Source organism: Jaculus jaculus, chromosome 3 (assembly GCF_020740685.1).
Source record: "Jaculus jaculus isolate mJacJac1 chromosome 3, mJacJac1.mat.Y.cur, whole genome shotgun sequence".
Classification (NCBI taxonomy): Eukaryota; Metazoa; Chordata; class Mammalia; order Rodentia; family Dipodidae; genus Jaculus; species Jaculus jaculus.
In genome coordinates, this window is record NC_059104.1 from 110,170,915 (window position 1) to 110,188,805 (window position 17,891).

General features: G+C 40.3%; 1 protein-coding gene across 1 annotated transcript in view; it reads left to right on the forward strand.

Annotated features, from left to right (window-relative positions):
- The first annotated feature begins 3,463 nt into the window (after positions 1 to 3,463).
- The window catches only part of Gucy1a2 (guanylate cyclase 1 soluble subunit alpha 2), a 334,364-nt gene continuing 319,936 nt past the window's right edge, over positions 3,464 to 17,891 (forward strand). The window contains exon 1 of the mRNA XM_045145037.1: positions 3,464 to 3,748. Within this exon, the coding sequence (XP_045000972.1) occupies positions 3,464 to 3,748 (285 nt within the window). The remainder of the gene's footprint in view (positions 3,749 to 17,891) is intronic.

The following is a 17,891-nucleotide window of genomic DNA, read 5'->3' on the forward strand; positions in this document are numbered from 1 at the left end:
TAGAGTCTTCTCCAGCACTTTATCACTCTGAATGAGCCCTCAGGGACCCACAATTTCAAAAATTATCCAAGCATATTTCTGAAATTTCCTTTTCCAGTAGGAAATTTGGCTTTAAGGACACCATTGAAGAACAATACATCTGATAAGGTGAGATTTGTGGGTATGAATTTTACCATTTTTCCCTCTTATAATCCTAGCATAGGCTATTCATTTTCATTAGACTACATTTTGCTTAAAATACTTGGATTGTGTTTACTAGCTCTGAAGTACCTTTTAAAATAGAGAATAGGTTATGCTTCCTTTAAAAATATTAATTCAAATATGGAACATAGCTCTCTTCCTATTGAGAGCTTTTGAACTGTACTCCTTAGCAGAAATACAAAGGAAACCCTTGAAAGTAGAGATGATGATGTCCTCTCTATATTTAGGGCTCCATTTGTTTACAGTTTAAAATCAGTGGGAAAATTATGATCAAAGTCATGGTCATTCATACAGAAAAATTATGAGACCACTTCATCCGGCTCAATTCTGTTAAGAGTCTTTGATCCAAATGGTTCACACAGAGAAACGAAATGTCTCATAAGTTCAGAGATCTTACTGGCAATAAATTTCCAGTGTAAACAGGGAGACGTGGGAGCCTCTGTCAGCTGTGAGGAGCAAATGATACTTAGTACCTTGCACTCAGTATTTTTGACTTTGAGATAAGAGTTGGGATGATCAGTGAAAAGTTGCGGCTGTAAGTCTGAGTGAAGTTCATGTGAAACTTCCAGTATGGAGCATTCATGAGTAGGATGTTGAGGATAAAATGTGTGTGAAAATGCCATATTGAAACTCATTACTTTTATGTGAACATAACAATAACAAAACAATGTTTAAAAGAAGAGTCTTTTTAGGAGGAGGGGGACAGTGGTAGTCAATTGAAGGAATTATGAAGGGCTGTGCTAGTTAGTATATTTAATAGTGGCTGTAAAACTTCTGTGATTTAAAGAACCCGACAATGGCGCCATCATTACTGTAGAAGAAACTTAGGAATTCCATTAAGCTGTGATTGATACTGAACAGTGTGATGGCTAAGTTTCCCAAAAGTTGGAAGAATGTAATTAGAAGAGTGTACTTTTTCAAAGATATTCAATGTCATTCAAAACAAAGGGTTGGTGAAACATCTAAGCAGAACTGGTTGCTATGCTATTTTTTTTCTTTTAAACCATTTTATGAGTGAGAGAAAAAGAGGTGGGGTAGGAAGAATAGGTATGCCAGGGCCTCTAGCTGCTTGCAAACAAACTCCAGGCGTGTGCCACCTTGTGCATCTGGCTTACGTGGTTACTGGGGACTTGAACCTGTGTCCGTAGGCTTCACAGACAAGCATTGTAACTGCTGATCCATCTCTCAAGCCCCTCTGCTATTTTTTTTTTTTTTTTTTTGTGGGGGAAGAGGGGACAACATCTCACTCTGTAGTCCAGGCTGGCCTACCACACTACAACCCAGGATAACTTCAAACTTTTCATAATTTTGCGTCATCTTCCAGTGTGCTGGGATGACAGGTTCGAATCACCACACTCAGCTTTATCATTGTTCTTTATGCTGCAAGGCACAGTATTCTACTTCTACTGTAAGCAAATGCAGAGAAGGTGAATTGAATGGAGAACTCAACCACAGACACACCACACATTTCAAATAATGCTGCTAGTGTTAGTAACAATAATTTTAACAGAGAAGCCTGAATTTTCTCTGATAAGATGACAAAAATTTGCAGTTAGAAACTTCTTCAGCAGGCTGAGAAGGAATATACATTATATGCAACATATTTTAAAGGGGAACATGCTAATGATAGCATGCATGATCATTTCATATCTTTAATAGCCATTTAATGCTGAGGATCAGAAATGTCTCTGATTTTTCCAAAGTATAAAAAGAAATTTTTAGTGACATTTCTGTCTAGGTCCTTGTAAGCCACTGATTGGGAAAGTTTAGGGTTATAGGTAAATAGGGATGCGGGTTTAACAGTAGTTTTGAGTTTTTGTTTTGATTTTAAATGCAGCCCACACAAACACACAGCCTTCACCTGGTTGGGTCCTTTGGAAAACAGAAATAGAAACGCTTTGGGTTTGCTGTTCTGGAAGGTGTACTCGGAGCCCCTGAACTGAGTTGTTTTGAGAAGCCTGGGACTCTCTTGGGACACTGTCATTACCCCCTCCTTTCCAAATCCCAGTCCACGAGGCTAACAAGAGGGCAGGGGCGGGGGGTTTCAAGCCCTGTGGTCCATGGCAGTGAGGCAAGCTTTGCACTAAAGCCGCTCTGCTGAAAAGTCAAGAGACTTGCTGGCTTGGTGCGAGCCTGCTGTTGGATTTGAAACGCCTTTCTTCCCACCCTCCTTGGCTTTGGCTACCCAATATCAGCAGATAGCTGGGTCGTGCTCTAGAAGCCCACAGAATGCGGGGCGTGACCTCCCCACTCCCCGACGGGCTGCTTCGGTTTGGCTCTAGGTACTGGAGTCCGCAGAGAACCCGAGCCCACCGCGTCCCGGTGCGGACCCAAGCGCGGCAGGTGGCCAGCGGAGCTGTCCAGCACTGGTGCGGGCCGCTGCAGCGGGAGGACTGAAGGACTCGGCGCAGAAGCAACAGGACGGTGGCCGGAGCCCGACGCCGTCCGCGCCGCCGCGGTCTCGGGTCTCGGGTCTCGCTCGGCGACCCCGTCCCCCGCCCCCCGCCCAGCCTTTGCTCCCCACACCCCGCGCGTCTCCGCGGCGGCCTCCCAACTTCGTGCCTAAACTCGGAGGACGGCAGGGACGAGGCGACAGGGACGTCCCCGCGCCACCCCGCAGTCCTCCCGCAGGCGGCCCGGGAGGTGACCCCGCCGCGGGCCCGCGCCCTCCCCTCCAGCACCCTCCGCCGGGCGCGGGGTCCAGCGGCCCGGCCTCGGGGGCGTGGGGGCGCCTGGCGGGCAGTGGGAGGACGGGGGGCGGCCGCGCAGTGTCCTCGCTGCTCCCGAAACGCGGCGACGGCGAGGCGGCGACTCGCACCGAGAATGCTGGCGACACGTGACGCGGGCGGGGGCGGGGACGAGGGGACGGGAGGGGGCGGGCGGCGGGGGAGGGGGCGGAGGCGACGGACGCGGCGCGCGGCGGAGGAGCCGCCGCCCCCAGCCGGTCACCCCCGCCCCGCCGCGCAGCTCGCGGCCGCGGGAGATGCGCTGAGGCGGCGCCGCGCGAGCAGCAGCATCAGCACCGGCGTCCGAGGCGGCGGCCCCGCAGCGCCGCGCCGACCCGCGCCGGCCCCGGCTTCCCGCCATGAGCACCGGGCCGGCGGGACTCCGCCGCCCGGCCGCGCGCGCTCCCAGCGCCCCGCGGCCCCGACGCGCCTAACGCCGCCGCCGCTCCTCGCCGGTCCCTGCGCCCCCGCCGCCGCCGCCGCCGCCGAGCCCCCGCCGCCCCGGCCGCCGCCGCCGCCGCCGCCTCGCCGGCAGCATGTCTCGAAGGAAGATCTCCTCCGAGTCCTTCAGCTCCCTGGGCTCCGACTACTTGGAGACCAGCCCGGAGGAGGAAGGCGAATGTCCCCTGTCCCGGCTCTGCTGGAACGGCAGCCGGAGCCCTCCCGGGCCACCCGAGCCCAGAGCCGCCGCCGCTGCTGCCCCGGCTCCCGCCGTTTCTGCCGCCGCCGCCGCCGCGGCCGGAGCCAAGAGGGCGCAGCGCCGCCGCCGGGTCAACCTGGACTCGCTGGGCGAGAGCATCAGCCGCCTGACGGCGCCCTCGGTGAGCGGGGCGCAGACGGAGGGGACCCCACGCTTTGGAGGGAGGGGACGGAGGTCCAGAAAGTTAGAGCCTCGCAGCCGGGGCGTGCACGCACCGCCCGACCGCTGGGGGGCGACCCGACCTTACCTGGCCTGGCCTGGGGTTCTCAGTGGCTCTTGAGGGGACGGGGGGCGCGGAGGGGAGAAGCGATAGTCCTGGGTAATGGTAGCAAGGGGACACCCCAGAAAGAGTAAGTCTCTTGATGCCAAGGCTGTCTGCTAGTTTCAGCCCCGGACCGGACCCTACTTCATCTCTGCACCCCCGGCCCCCCCACCCAACCACATTGACGGCCCCAGGGCTCCTTCACACCACCTGTTTTCTTCACCCAAACTTTCCCAGGCATTGCCTGTGGCAGCTCCATTTCCATATCTTTCATTCCTCTTCTGCATCCCAGAGGAGCCCAGCCCCTTCTCTCCTCATTTCCCACACTCTCTCAGTCTTAGCGTGACCTTCTGGAACATCTTTGAATTCCACAGGCTCGCTGCAATACTCTGTTGCATCTTTTTTCTCACGTCTTCAGAAACTCTCTGCCAGATACTTGTGTGAGCTGCATTCCGACGCAGAAGCCTGCGTCCTGTGTTCTTTGCACCCTCTATCCTACCTCCACTTACTTGCCGTTCATTTACTAGTTCAGTTTATGTCCTGGGTAAACCTGGTACCTCTCTTGGTACTTCTTGCACCCTTAGTCCTTTTTTTTTCTCCCTTCCCCAAACCTTCCTGTGCTTTTTGCTCCCTTCCATTTCTTCTTTATATTAGGCTTTTCGTAAATAATTTTTGAGTGAACAAATGCCTTCCCCAGGATCTTTCCAAACTTGTGTGCTATTCTTGGGATGTCTGCATCAGCAGTTCCTGGGGTACACCAGATTCTCCAGGTTCCAGGTAGCCTTCCAGAGCGCTCCTGCCTCATTCCTGCTCAGGCTTCTCAGCTAACCCTGGACTTCTACCTTTATGCAGGAGTGCCAGGCCTCTAGTCTAGTCTCCTTGATGTCTACCCGAGCTCTCTTTTGAAGGAATCCACTCTACTGCAGACAGAATCCAAAGGAGATGAAGTGTCAAATCTCCACCCACTCTTTAGCCTGGTCACATCTTGAAAGCAAGGACTTTAATACGCTTTCAAAAGCAGTTTTCTTTCAACCCATCTCTGGAACTTTATAACTTCTTCAAAGTTTCCACTAAATATGAATATTGATCTCACTCAACGTCTTCACTGACCTTGCCCAACTCTGAAGGCACGCTCTTGAAAGTACCCTTGCCCATACTGGTGTGGAGTGGGGTGGGAGGAAGCTGGGGCTGGCACCCCGTGATTCCGTAAGGACCCTGTGACACCTGCGTGGTGGGACATGACTGTGTCCTGTAGCAGTGAAACGACTCTTCAGTCACCCTCCCTTTCACTTTTGTTGTTGTTGTGGACAACCCAGAATAAAACCCTCAGAATGGGTTTATTGCTGTTTGCCACACTTTTCTATAAATATTACCCAGGCAGCATCTTTTTAAGTTGTTGAACATAATCTTTTATTATGGGAATCAGTAACTGTGAATTTTTAGGTTTGTGTCCGTCCCTAAAGTGATATTTGCAAAATATACCAGTTCTTCGGTATAACAGATCCATTTTAACACTGATCTAACTAAACATCATGAGTAGTTTGGGGGAAAATGTTTATATAATCCTGGAGTTTTCTTTTTGCATGAGATCTAGAATTTACAAATTTCTAAAAAGTGTGTGCCTTTGATAATGTCAGTTTTACCTAGACTGTTTCTAACAACTTATATGAAAACTAGAGAAAATAATTTGAGAACTCAAGTATTTACTGTCAGAATGAGAGGCAGGAAATCTTTCTGATCCTTACCTTTGAAAGTTAGATTTCAGTGATAAGCTTGAAAAGCATGTATCCAGACAGTGGTTCTCAAAACAAAAAATTCAAAAGCAATGCAGCAGCTTTGTGTACTTTCCATGTTATAATTCTTTTAGTTTATTACAAAATAGGTTTGTCAAGTGAAGACTGAGAACATATAGGTGAATGTAGTTAAAGCTTTTCATTCTCCAACACTTAAAAAAATTCTCATTGGCTATTCCTATCTGCAATTGACTTAGTAAAATAAACCCAGTTGGGGGGGGGCACATTTCAATGCAGTGACTTATTCCTGTTTGATCCCATTTACTTTATTTTACTTGGCAAGATGATACTGGCTCAAATAGTCACACTAGATACATTATCTTCTACTGCCCAGTTTATAATGCTAAAAAACTTGGGGAGATGGACTATGTTCAGTCTGTCCTCTCCCATGAAAGATGAACAGCTTAAAAAAATAACTGCAGAACATGGCCATTTTCAGGGCATGTTTAGTTGATTTGAGTATTATAAGCTTTCTTGAACTCCATTATGTTAGGAGAAACTGTACTTGTTATGCAAGTTCCTAAATGTTCAGTGGTCTTATTTGAGATGTACCAATTACTAGGGATTCAGTCTTACTTCAGAATGGTAGGCAACTTGCAAAATGGAAATGCACTTACTATATACTTCAATATGTGATATTGCCACATATCACACTAGTGATTTGACCCATGTAGTATTCAAAATTGCTTTTATTTGACATTTTAATGGTTAATTTAGACGCATTGATGTTGGCTATATGTTATAATGCTTTATACTACATGAGTAAAACAATTAAATTTAATTGGTGAAATTGAATGAAAATCCAGAATTCATGAGACTTGATTTTAATTTTGCCTTGAACAACTAAGTACTTAGATATTTATGAGCAAGTTCCTTTGGCTCTCCATGATCTTTCTCATTTGTAAAGGGTTATACTAAGGTTTCCTCTTAGTCTGGGGTTCTATGAATACATATCATCAGGCTTTGGATAAATTGTCATAATGAAAAATGTAGGGAGCAAAGGACATAAATTATGGATTTAAAAACTTAAGAAAAGTAGATTACTTTTTAAAATAGGGATCATCAAGTCATTATTCAATTTAATTATTCAAACATATTTGAAGATCTGCTATGAGGCAAGGATTGTGCAGAGCCCTGGCAATACGAATGTTGGAAATAACCTATTCAGTCTTTGATCACATGGAACTGTTTTAGTCTTCATGTTATGGAGACTGCATTGGAGAGAACCATAAGAACTCCATTTGCCTTGCTGAGGTCTAGGGTTTCACTCACTGTGAGTATCTGAAGTGTAGCTATTATAATAAAAATAATCATGGAGACTTGACAGAAGACATATAAGACACTAAGTACATTACTTTTTTTCTGAAAAAACTCAACATCCAATAAACATATGGATAAGCAGCTGGGATTTTACATACAAGGTGAACTTAGTAACTCATTTATTTGGCTTTCACTTTTATAAATGGGCATTGCTTCATTGTCCTATCACTTTGGGTTTACTATTGCCGGTCTGCTTGTCAGTGGTGATATGCCAGTAGGCCCACTCTTGTCTGACAAAGGTTAAGCTTCTTGTTAGAGTGTTACTGGTTGTTAAGCCATTGAGGGCAGCTTTGAAGACCCCAGAAGGTGACTAGAGAAAAGTGGCATGAAGAAAAGTAACAGAACTAAAAGGATGTCCAAGACAAAAGGAAATTCAAAGAAAATGGGGAATGAAAAGTGAAGGGAGGCCAGGATCTAAGTGAGAAACAGAACAATGTTTCCTTATTTGGCAAAAAACAAATTATATTAATAAAAGCCTAGGGAAAGTGAAAGGACATAAATATGTGCAGTTAGCTTCTCCAGATACAACATAAAATTAGCTCTCTGACGCATGCCAAAGCCTAAAAAAGTCCCCAGAAAGTGTTAGTGTAACTCACATGTAAACAATGAGAACGAAAAATCATTTGTGAGGTAGGATATTTGGTAATTTATGTATTTTAATTAAAGTTCATTAAATTTGAGGCTCGGTTTTTAAAAAAATGTGAGAAGCAGGTTTACTGCAACAATAATGTAAGATAAAATATTTTTAAATGCTTTCTCACTTGTAGAAATTAAATGGTTTGATCTGAAATCCGAATGAAATGATCATCTATTGCCTTTTGGTGCCTTGTTTCCGTCATGGAGAAACAGCACAGCAGCACTGGAAGCACCAGGGCTGCAATGTTGGACTTGGTTTTGAAGCTCCTGACTGGGCAGGAGAATATGTGAAAGCCACACCCTACTTCTCTGAGTCTCATGTAAACTAGAAATAATAGCTGGTTGGTAGATTTGGTGTGAGATATAAATGTTATCCTATATAAAACTCCCTTGACTTACTTACAGTTTCTGGGGAAGAACCATTAATTTTTATTTATTTATTTATTTATTTATTTATTTATTTATTTATTTATTTATTTGAGAGTGACAGAGAGAGAGAAAGAGGCAGATAGAGCTAGAGAGAGCAAGAATGGGCGCGCCAGGGCCTCCAGCAACTGCAAACGAACTCCAGACGCGTGCACCCCCTTGTGCATCTGGCTAACGTGGGTCCTGGGGAATTGAGCCTCGAACCGGGGTCCTTAGGCTTCACAGGCAAGCACTTAACCGCTAAGCCATCTCTCCAGCCCAGAACCATTAATTTTAACCAAATTTGTAGGCTAAGAATTTAGCTCAGTGGTAGAGTGCTTATCTAGTGTAAGTGAGGCTCTGGGTTCAATTCCCAATACTGTAAGAAAAAATAAGTTGATAATGGTAAAATACAGAAACAAAAATGAACTAAAATATCTCAATCATGCTTAATAGCTTGATTGTCTCCAAAAGATGGAATATTTGGGAGCTGGAGAGATTGTAGTTAAGTCACTTGCTGGCTAAGCCAAAAGGACCCAGTACCCACTTAAAGGTAGATGCACAAGATGGCACATGCATCTGAAGTTCATTTGCAGTGGCTAAAGATCCTGGTGTGACAATCCTCTCTCTCTCTCTGCCATTCTCTCTACTCTTTCTCTCTATCTGCCTCTCTCAAATACATAACATTTTTTTAAAAAGATGGAAATTTTTTCTTTATCTTTTTTCCTCAGTAATTCACTCATTGTTAACCTTATTCAAAAAGTTCATAGAATAAGTTAAAAGATGTTATATCCCTTAAAAAAAAAGATGAGAAATGCTTTATTTTCTTGGCATAGTCAGGCAATCCACTTAAAAAATCAAAACTGAGTCCCTTTTTGGCTTATTGGCTATGACTTACATATGTCCATAGTCATTTATAATTGTTGTGGATTCAAATATTTTTACCAAACTACTGAGTGCTATATGGCAATTTAAAAATTACTTTCATGAGTTGTATAATCATATTATGACAGCTTTATATGGTTGAATGCAGGTATTTCACAACATATTCATGTAAATTAGGAAAATATATGTGAAAGAGAAATGACTTATTTCCTGTGCCTGAGACTTTCAAATATGTCCTGTAGATTCATTTCAAAATAAACAGTATGTGTGTTCAAGGGATGAGGCTGTGAGGTGATGTGTTGGACATCCAAATGAAGCACACATGTTTTCTTTGTGTTCTCAGTGCTGTTTTCCTTGGATGTAAGCTCAATGTCTAGGCTTTTGTTCTAAAGATATTAGGATGATGGGGAAGGACACCAGTGGCTCTTGGGGTCTGGAGAGGTGATGCAATTATGTATTCAGATTTAGTGTATAATGTGTGTGCCTTTAAGGATTCCTAGATGCATCATAGGAGTACTTGAGTGTTATTATGTACTCCCCCCTCTGTATCATCATTGCTGTTTGACTTTCACCTTTGGTATTTTTGAGGCCTCCTGTATAATGTTGGACATAAAATAAAAATACACATTTTACTGATATGGTAGGAAAATAAATACATTATCTGTGGACACTGCAGTGCTCATCATGAGTGATCATGAAGGTATGATTTCCTCTGCTGTGATTTTAAGCACATTGAGGAAGAAAATAAAATTTATGTGGCATAAGAAGGAAGAGTATTTTCCAAGAGCTAAATTTTCCTTGCAGGCCCTTCTTTGCCTTGTGATCCAGTAATTTTAACCAAAATTTAAACTTCTTTTTAAATTCTGACTCTATCTTCAACATTCTAATGTTTATCTGGTATTTAGTTTTGAATCTAGTATCTAAGATATAGTCAGCAAAATACTAGGGATATAGAAATGTATATTCTCATTTAATTATACAACTGTGCCTGTTTCTTTTTGTTAGGTATTTTTTGTAGCTTATCTGGTTCTATTGAAAAATATATGTAGATTTTGTATTCAGTTTCAACTGTTCAAACCTGTTTGAAGTTTGCTTGCACCTGCTATTAAAAGTAGAGCATCAGAATGAAGTTGTATTTAAGAAGAACATCTGGAATAGTACCTCCTTTGGGACCCTTTGAGTGGTCCATTTATGTTTCATTTTCAGAGTTGAGGTAATTGTAATGACTGTCCTTCAGTCTGAGTTGTTTACATTTTCTACAAAATTGTCTATCAAATGAGAGAAATGTTTCTCACTAAATGGGAAACTGTTACCAAAAATGCACTGTTAGAAGGCAGAAATGGCATCATCTTGGTCCTGAAATATTACTTCAGGACACAATCTGAAGATCTGGAGTTATGTGTTATAAGCTCAGAGCACCCCACAAAATTGAAAATTCCATGCCTACAGTTATTTTGAAAGTAGGAGAGCTAGGAATATGTCTGAAAGCTGCAGATTTAATTAAGGTTGACATTCTTATTACTTTGCATAATAGAGATTTAATTGAGTAAGATTGACAACAAATAAATAGCATAGTGAGATGTTACTTCTTGACCAGGCTTTATTTGGAGCTTATTATTAAAAATTGTTCATTAAATTAGGGACTATCATATCTCAGTGAATAAAAGATATAAGTAAAGAAAACTACTAGGATGTCTGTTCTTTGGACTTGTTTTTGAGACTCTGATTTGATAGCATGAGAGAAAGGCCTGAACAAAACTCCAAGTGAGTGGTCGGTACCCTGAGGTTGTGGTCAAAGGTGGCTGAATTCTGTCTTAAAAATCACCTATTTAAGCTCACTGAGCTTTGTATGCTCATTTTTGGACATAATGATTCTGTAAATTTCTCCTCTGAGATGAACATATCCAATGCAACTCTTGCCATAACAGGGATAAGGATAAAGGTAGTGAGTTGGTATCATTATCATGACAGCCTATTTTTGTATCCTTTGTAGTAAGAATAATCTTGTAGGCTATGTGATGGAGGCATTTGGAGTTTCACCATTTGTAACTTCACAAGTAAAGTGAAATCTTTCTCATTTTTTCCTGAGGTTGTTTAGTTATCTTCTCTCTGTTTATGTCCAGTGGGTCACATATCATTCCTAAATAAAGGAATATGTATTCCAAAATAAAGGAACACTAAAATATAGGACCACAAATTCAAAGACACTGAGGTATTGTAGAGGAGTAAAGAGGAGAAAAGTTGTTTATGAGGGTCAATTTGACATGACAATCAACTTTTTGATATATTTCTCAAATATTGCATCTACTGGTTCATTTGGGAGGAATTGTTTGTTCTAAAAAGCAAACAATGTGAGGTTCAGACATCACATACATAAGACAACCCATCAAGCCCTACCAACATGTCACAAAAATAGTAATTGCTACTTACCTCCACAACCTTAGAACAGTAGCCTTTTTATCATCCAGTGGCAAGGTGGGTAGGACATAGCTCTCTTCAACAAATGGTGACCCATATTAGAAAAAGTTATATACTTATAGACAACACTAGAAATGATATCACCTGCATAGGCAATCAATGGAAGTCACAATATTTGCTTAATTGCAAGTCCTTGAAATCAATTGGCTGCTTTTCCATTCATTGCTGTGCACTTGTTATGGGTGTGTCACAAATCAGCATGTCATTTTTTTATTGTTTTATTCCTGTGCTTCTTCATTCATGTACCCTCTTGCTTGACACTGGCAGAGGTGACTTTTCTGTCTTTATGCACACACAAGTATACACATGTTTTCTGTCATTGCATGTTCCTGTTACATAATCTTATTGTACACATTACACTATAGGACAGACTGTGTTAAATTGTATTGTGGTCTTTATTCTGCCTCTTTAAGACAAAAAAGTCTTCTTTATGTATACCATATTCAGCAGAAGGTGTTACTGAGAAAGATACTCAGTGGATGTTTGCTAGAAGAATGTCTAAAGGGACAAATCACTCCTTGTGTAATTGTTGGTTTATCTGGTGCCATATCATAGAGTACATTGTTTTTGTATTGCATCTTTTAGTTCATTATTTTAATTATTCCATGAATAACTTTCTGTCAGACACACAGAAGAGGAAATATAATTATTATTTTCTAAAATGCTTTAAGAATTTCATGAGCTGGATAGATGGCTCAGAAGTTAAGGTGTTTTCCTGCAAAGCCTAAGACCCAGGTTCAACTCCCCATGTAAGACCCATGTAAGACAGATGCACAATGGAATGCATGCATCTAGAGTTTTTTTTTTTTTTTTGCAGTGGCTGTCCATTAGTAGCAGGTCCAATAGTGGCATGTCCATTTTCTCTCTCTTAAATAAATAAAAATAAAGTACTTTTAAAAAAGCATTTCAAAACACTCCCACACTCAATGTTTTATTGAAAGTTCATAACAACATGTATGTTTTATGAAAATTCCCTCTAGCTTTAGTGTTACTATCTAAAACTGTCTGGAGTTATAGTAGCTAATAGAGGAGAATATATTATTTATTACAGAGATGTGTACTTCTGTAATTAAAGACATGGCATCTCAACCATTCTGTTGTATGCATTGTTTCACTGTGTGAAAATCTCATGTCATCAACTATTCTATTAAACCAAACTCTACAAACCAGCACATTCATCTATCTGTCTTCTAGTAATCATTACTGAATATCTTAACAGCATTGTTTACTAATATGTTACATGTGCTTCTTCATTGTTACTTAAGTTCTTCAAGGGCAGTGACCTTGTCTGGGATACTCAATGTGGTCTTTGCTGTATCAAGATAGTCCTGGCTAGAGATAGGGTCTCCATATCTTTATTGATATGCTGCACCATCTTGAAGGAAGTCTTCACACGTTGGAAAGAGATTACTTAAAAATACCTTAAAGAGTGTAAGAAGTAGAATTTTCAAGAATTGAGAATTTACTAGGAACCTAGCATTTATTGGTTTTATAATAGATATCATTGATTTTTCAAAATTATATAGAAATTTAGCTCAGAGCAGTTAAGTAAACTGCCTATAATTCCTGCTAGTTAGGAATAGAAGTGAGAATCTTGGTTGAACTCCAAACCCCATATTCCTCCCACTGTATTATTTATTTTAAGCACAACAAATGTGGGGAACATTATGAATGCACTGCCTGGGTGCCACTTTAGGAATAAAAGAATTATACCTCAGATACAAGGAGAGCTGCTGAGATAGAAACATCAGATTTTAGTTTAATATGTACTATGTGGATTGAAGAAACTGTCTGGCCTAGGATTGTGCATCATGTGTGGAGGTAATCAGCATAGGATGTAAATTTTGGCCCCATTTCCCTAATGCAGGCAGTTTTAAAGTCAGAACTCCAAATGTAATGTCAGCTGAGACTTCCAATGAGACAGATTCCCAGTGCAACTCTCCCTCTGGCCAGTTTTTCATCTTTCTTTATACTGTCATGCATGTTGAGGCCAAGAGTGTCCCTAGAGAATCTGTTGCTTACTAATCTTCACATCTGCTTCTCAGAAACTGAACCTGTGACAATGACTTTGAGAATGATGATTTCAATACTAACAGCAAAAATGTAACAGTTGGAAGGTAGGATGTGGAGGGAATATACGGATAGACTTGGATTTGGGTTTTTTGAATTTGTATAAAAATGATTAGCTCTAGACTGTAAATTCTTTAAGGGGTGGGGCATTTGGAGGGGATAGTGTCTTGAAATTTGACACATTCTCTGAGTGAAAGAAATAAAACAGTAGAAAATTAAAGAACAGTGTAGAAACACAAAACAAACTATTGTGTTAGAAGGATAGAGGATGTCTGAGCAGGAGATGGGAGCAGGGGTGGTAGTGGTTGATATTTTAAAGTCATTAAGAAAAATTCATGATGGTACTCTCAAACCTACTTTGAATGAGTTATCTGAAGGCCTTAGAAAATCAGTGTCATTCTTGAATCAGAGATACAAATTATCTATTAAATTTCAAATAGGGGAATATTTAATAAAGATACAAAAGACATAGTCTACAGCTCTGATCCAAGACAACTGAAAGTATAAAGGGAGGAAGAGAGCAAGAGAACATGAGCTAGAGATGAGTGAGAGAAAGTGCAGGGCCTGTGAGCCAGTTTATTTAAGATTTGGTCACATATATTTGATGGTGACAGAGAAGTAAAAGGATGAGATAGAAGAGAGTTGAGAAAGGAAAGGTGTGCTTTTACAGCATCTCCAAGTCCTATCCCAAGAATGAGACAAATCTTCCTCTGTGACCAGGTAAGTGCAATACATCAGATTGTGGCTGCGTTTTCACCTAGCTTCTTTCACCATAACTCACTCATTGATAAGTAATTTTGTATAACTCATAACTATTAAATTTAAGTTATTAGGCTATTTGAAGTTCTCTAGGCATATCTTGATGTCAAATCAAGTCTAAATTTTCACTAATTTATTCTTTAGTAACTTTACACTGAACTGGTCAAGTATGTATTTTTTCCTATTGTATACTTCATTAATAACTTCTGATTGGTTTTTAAGTAGTGTTAGGTTTCAGATTTTTTCATTTTCTTAAAGATGAGAGTTTGTAAATTGAAGGCAATGTGGAAAGAGCTGTTTTTAGGCTTGTGTTCATGTATTGCTTTTTACTTTTAAAAGTAGAGCTGGAATAGAGCTCATTGGTAGAGTACTTTGATAGCATTCCTGATGCCCTGGATTCAGTCCCCAGCACCACAAAAAGTTAAATATGTGAACACACACATGCCTCTGTTCCTATTCTCTCCAGATGTGATAGGAATTTGTTCACTGTTAGAGTCTGTATTTATGTGTGTGATGGTTGTGCTGGTTATGGTGGTGGTGATGATGGAGTGTGTGTGTGTGTGTGTGTGTGTGTGTGTGTGTGTGTGTAGGCCAGATGGGAATGTCAAGTGTTCCCCTTTATTGCTTATCTGTGTGCTTCCTTGAGATCTCTCAATAAGTCTGGAGTTTGCTGCTTTTGTGAGCCCCCATGATTCTCCAGTCTCTGTTTTCCACAGGACAAGGGTGTTAGAGATGCATTGCCATATCCAGCTATTTATATGGTTACTGGGAAAATAAACTTAGGCAGACTCAGGCCCCTTCAATCCCTCTTGCCTGCACAGGAAGTTCTCTTACCTGTTGAAATATCGCTCCAGCTCTTAGAGCTCTTTGTGATTCTATGGGAAAGTTAGTAGTTGAAAGTATTCCTAGGAATTTTTGGACACAGGGAATAACATTTTATTTTGTTATTATATTGAATAAATTTTATATGGCTGGAAGTGGTACAGAACATAAAATAATGCCAAACAAGCACATACAATCTATACAATCAAGTTTAGTTATCTGGCTCTTATCTTTTCCCTTTCCATCTTAATTTTGCTTAATTTTATTAAGGATTTTTGTTTGTATACTAACAAATTCTCTGTCTGATGGAACACTGCTGTGTATCAGTAAATACTTTAAGTTTGAATTAATGCAGCATGAAAAACAATATGTTTAAGAATATTAAGCAAATGTTGGAAGAAATAAGTAATAAATACAAGTGTACTTAATAATGAAATCATTAGCAGGGAATTCAGTGTAGCCAGAAAATATATAAATGAAAATTGTTATGCTTTATTATTTTTCCTACTTATTATATGATCACTGTTCATTCTCAATTTATTGTGAGACATAATAGAAGATCTATGGGCTAAAAATGTTTCTAAGTCATCAGCAGATTCTTAAAAATGTATTGTTTTCCTTGAAATATTCTTATAATCTGTTATACCAGTCAACTTATATACAGGTATGAACAGTAAATTATTTACACACACACACACGCACACACACACACAGACACCATTTTTTCCTGATATCTCAATTGTAGATGGAAAATGCAATTTGCTCCATATATTTGCTTGTGATTCTTTTGCAAACCTTTCTGGAATAGAATTCAGCACCATTTATCTTGCTTTCTTGCAACATTTTTCTGTATGATGTCTTCCCAAGGGATAACAGAAACTTTTGAAAGGAAAAATTACATTACACCAACAGCACATGTAAGGAGTATCTGTTGCTGTTCTAGCAAGCGGCTTGTCATCTTCATTTAGTAGGATTCTGGAGGCTTCAACAAAAGAAAAAAGTACCTTAGAGAAATTTATTGACCAGATACTCCTAGTGCCTGGTCTGACAGCTTTCTTACAACTTCACTTTTTCCCTGTATGATTGTCTAATTTGTGAATAAATGATTTATTATTATTATTTTGAGGTAGGATCTTACTCTAGCCCAGGCTGACTTGGAATTCACTATGTAGTCTCAGGCTGGCTTTGACACCACAACGATCTGCCTACCTTGGCTTCCTGAGTGCTGGGATTAAAGGCATGCACCACCACACCCATTGGTACATTAACTTTTGAATGCCTTACAATATATATGTATATGTATATGTATGTATATATATGTGTGTATATATATGTGTGTGTATGTGTGTGTGTGTGTGTATTTTATTTTTTATTGCTTGTGGTGCTTATTTATTTATTTCCCAGAATGGAAAGTTTACAGAGAGTTTGATAGATTTTTTCCTTGTCATAGGATTTACACATAAAAATTGGCGTTTTAAATAACATATTTGAATACCCATCTGCCTATGTATTTATCTAGTATTGATTACACTGGGCAGAAGAGGAGTACTTGCTTTAGGATTTTGAGCACAACAGCACCATTTACTAAAATTGTAGAGTGACATACTTGTTCTTACTGTGTCTTTTATAAAAATTGCCACAAGTAGTAAAAAAGTCTTTTATATCTTAACAAACAAATTCAGCTTCTCAAAGCATTTCTTGTAGAGTATGATAATAATGAGATTGGGCTGTAATGGAGCAGAGAATGAGGGCAGGAGTCAGTCTTAGTTACAGACTATTCTAATTCTTTTCAAATTCAGACATGTATGAGGGAAGAGAGATTTATTGTTTTTTTCCTTGATATCAAGAGCAATAAGTACTTTGTGGCTCTGACAGTGTTTGCAAGCTATAAAGTCTTCTTTTGTGTTAAATTATTGTCATTATAAACATACTTCAAAGAAAACCAATCTTTCCCATTGGTCTGAATTAATTTTTTCTTTAAAAATGTACTTGCAAAGTCCGCAGCCAACTTTTTGGGGTTGGAGGAATGAATGGGACTTATCTGCACTTGTCACCAGGAGCCTGGGAAGAAGTTGCCTCAACATTTATTTTTCTGCTTTAGCTGGGGACTTGGGTGGGGGGCAGAGAAAGATGGAGGGAATCAAGCATTAAATTCAGTTGTAAATGTAATTTTCGACCATATACCTTGCTATCTTAACTATTAATAGTCGAGGTAATTTAGATCTCAACCATTTTGATTATGGGGATGAAATGTATAGCCTAATCAACCCTATCGTTAATGACAATGGTACTGACAAAAATTGTCTATTATATCAGACAGCATGTAATTTAAAAAAGCATTTTACTACATTACCCCAACATATTAACTTTTCAAGGAATGCATACTAGCCAGCTATTTGCAAATATAAGTCCACGACTGAGGACACTCAAAGTATATCAAAGCAGAAATTAAGAAGTTACTAAAGTAGACATAACACACTTGCCAGAGCTCAGGGAACATTGCAGAAAAGAGGGAGGAAAGGCTATAAAAACCACAGGAAAGGGAGAATCCAGAGGCATTTTACCCACCAGAGTGCTGTATTTATAATCCATAACCCCATGATGAATACCAGTAACTCAACTGAGGAGGGCCTTCATGAGAATAGGGTCAGAGAGGAGGGGATATAATGGGATGATAACACAAGGGGAACGGGACCAACACATGATTTGTTTATATAACAAAGTTTCTAGTTTAATTTAAAAAAAAAACACAGAAATCAGACAAAAAGTCAACAAAAATTTCCGCATTGTATAACTATAATATTTGAATGTAGAAATATAGATCTAAAATGAGA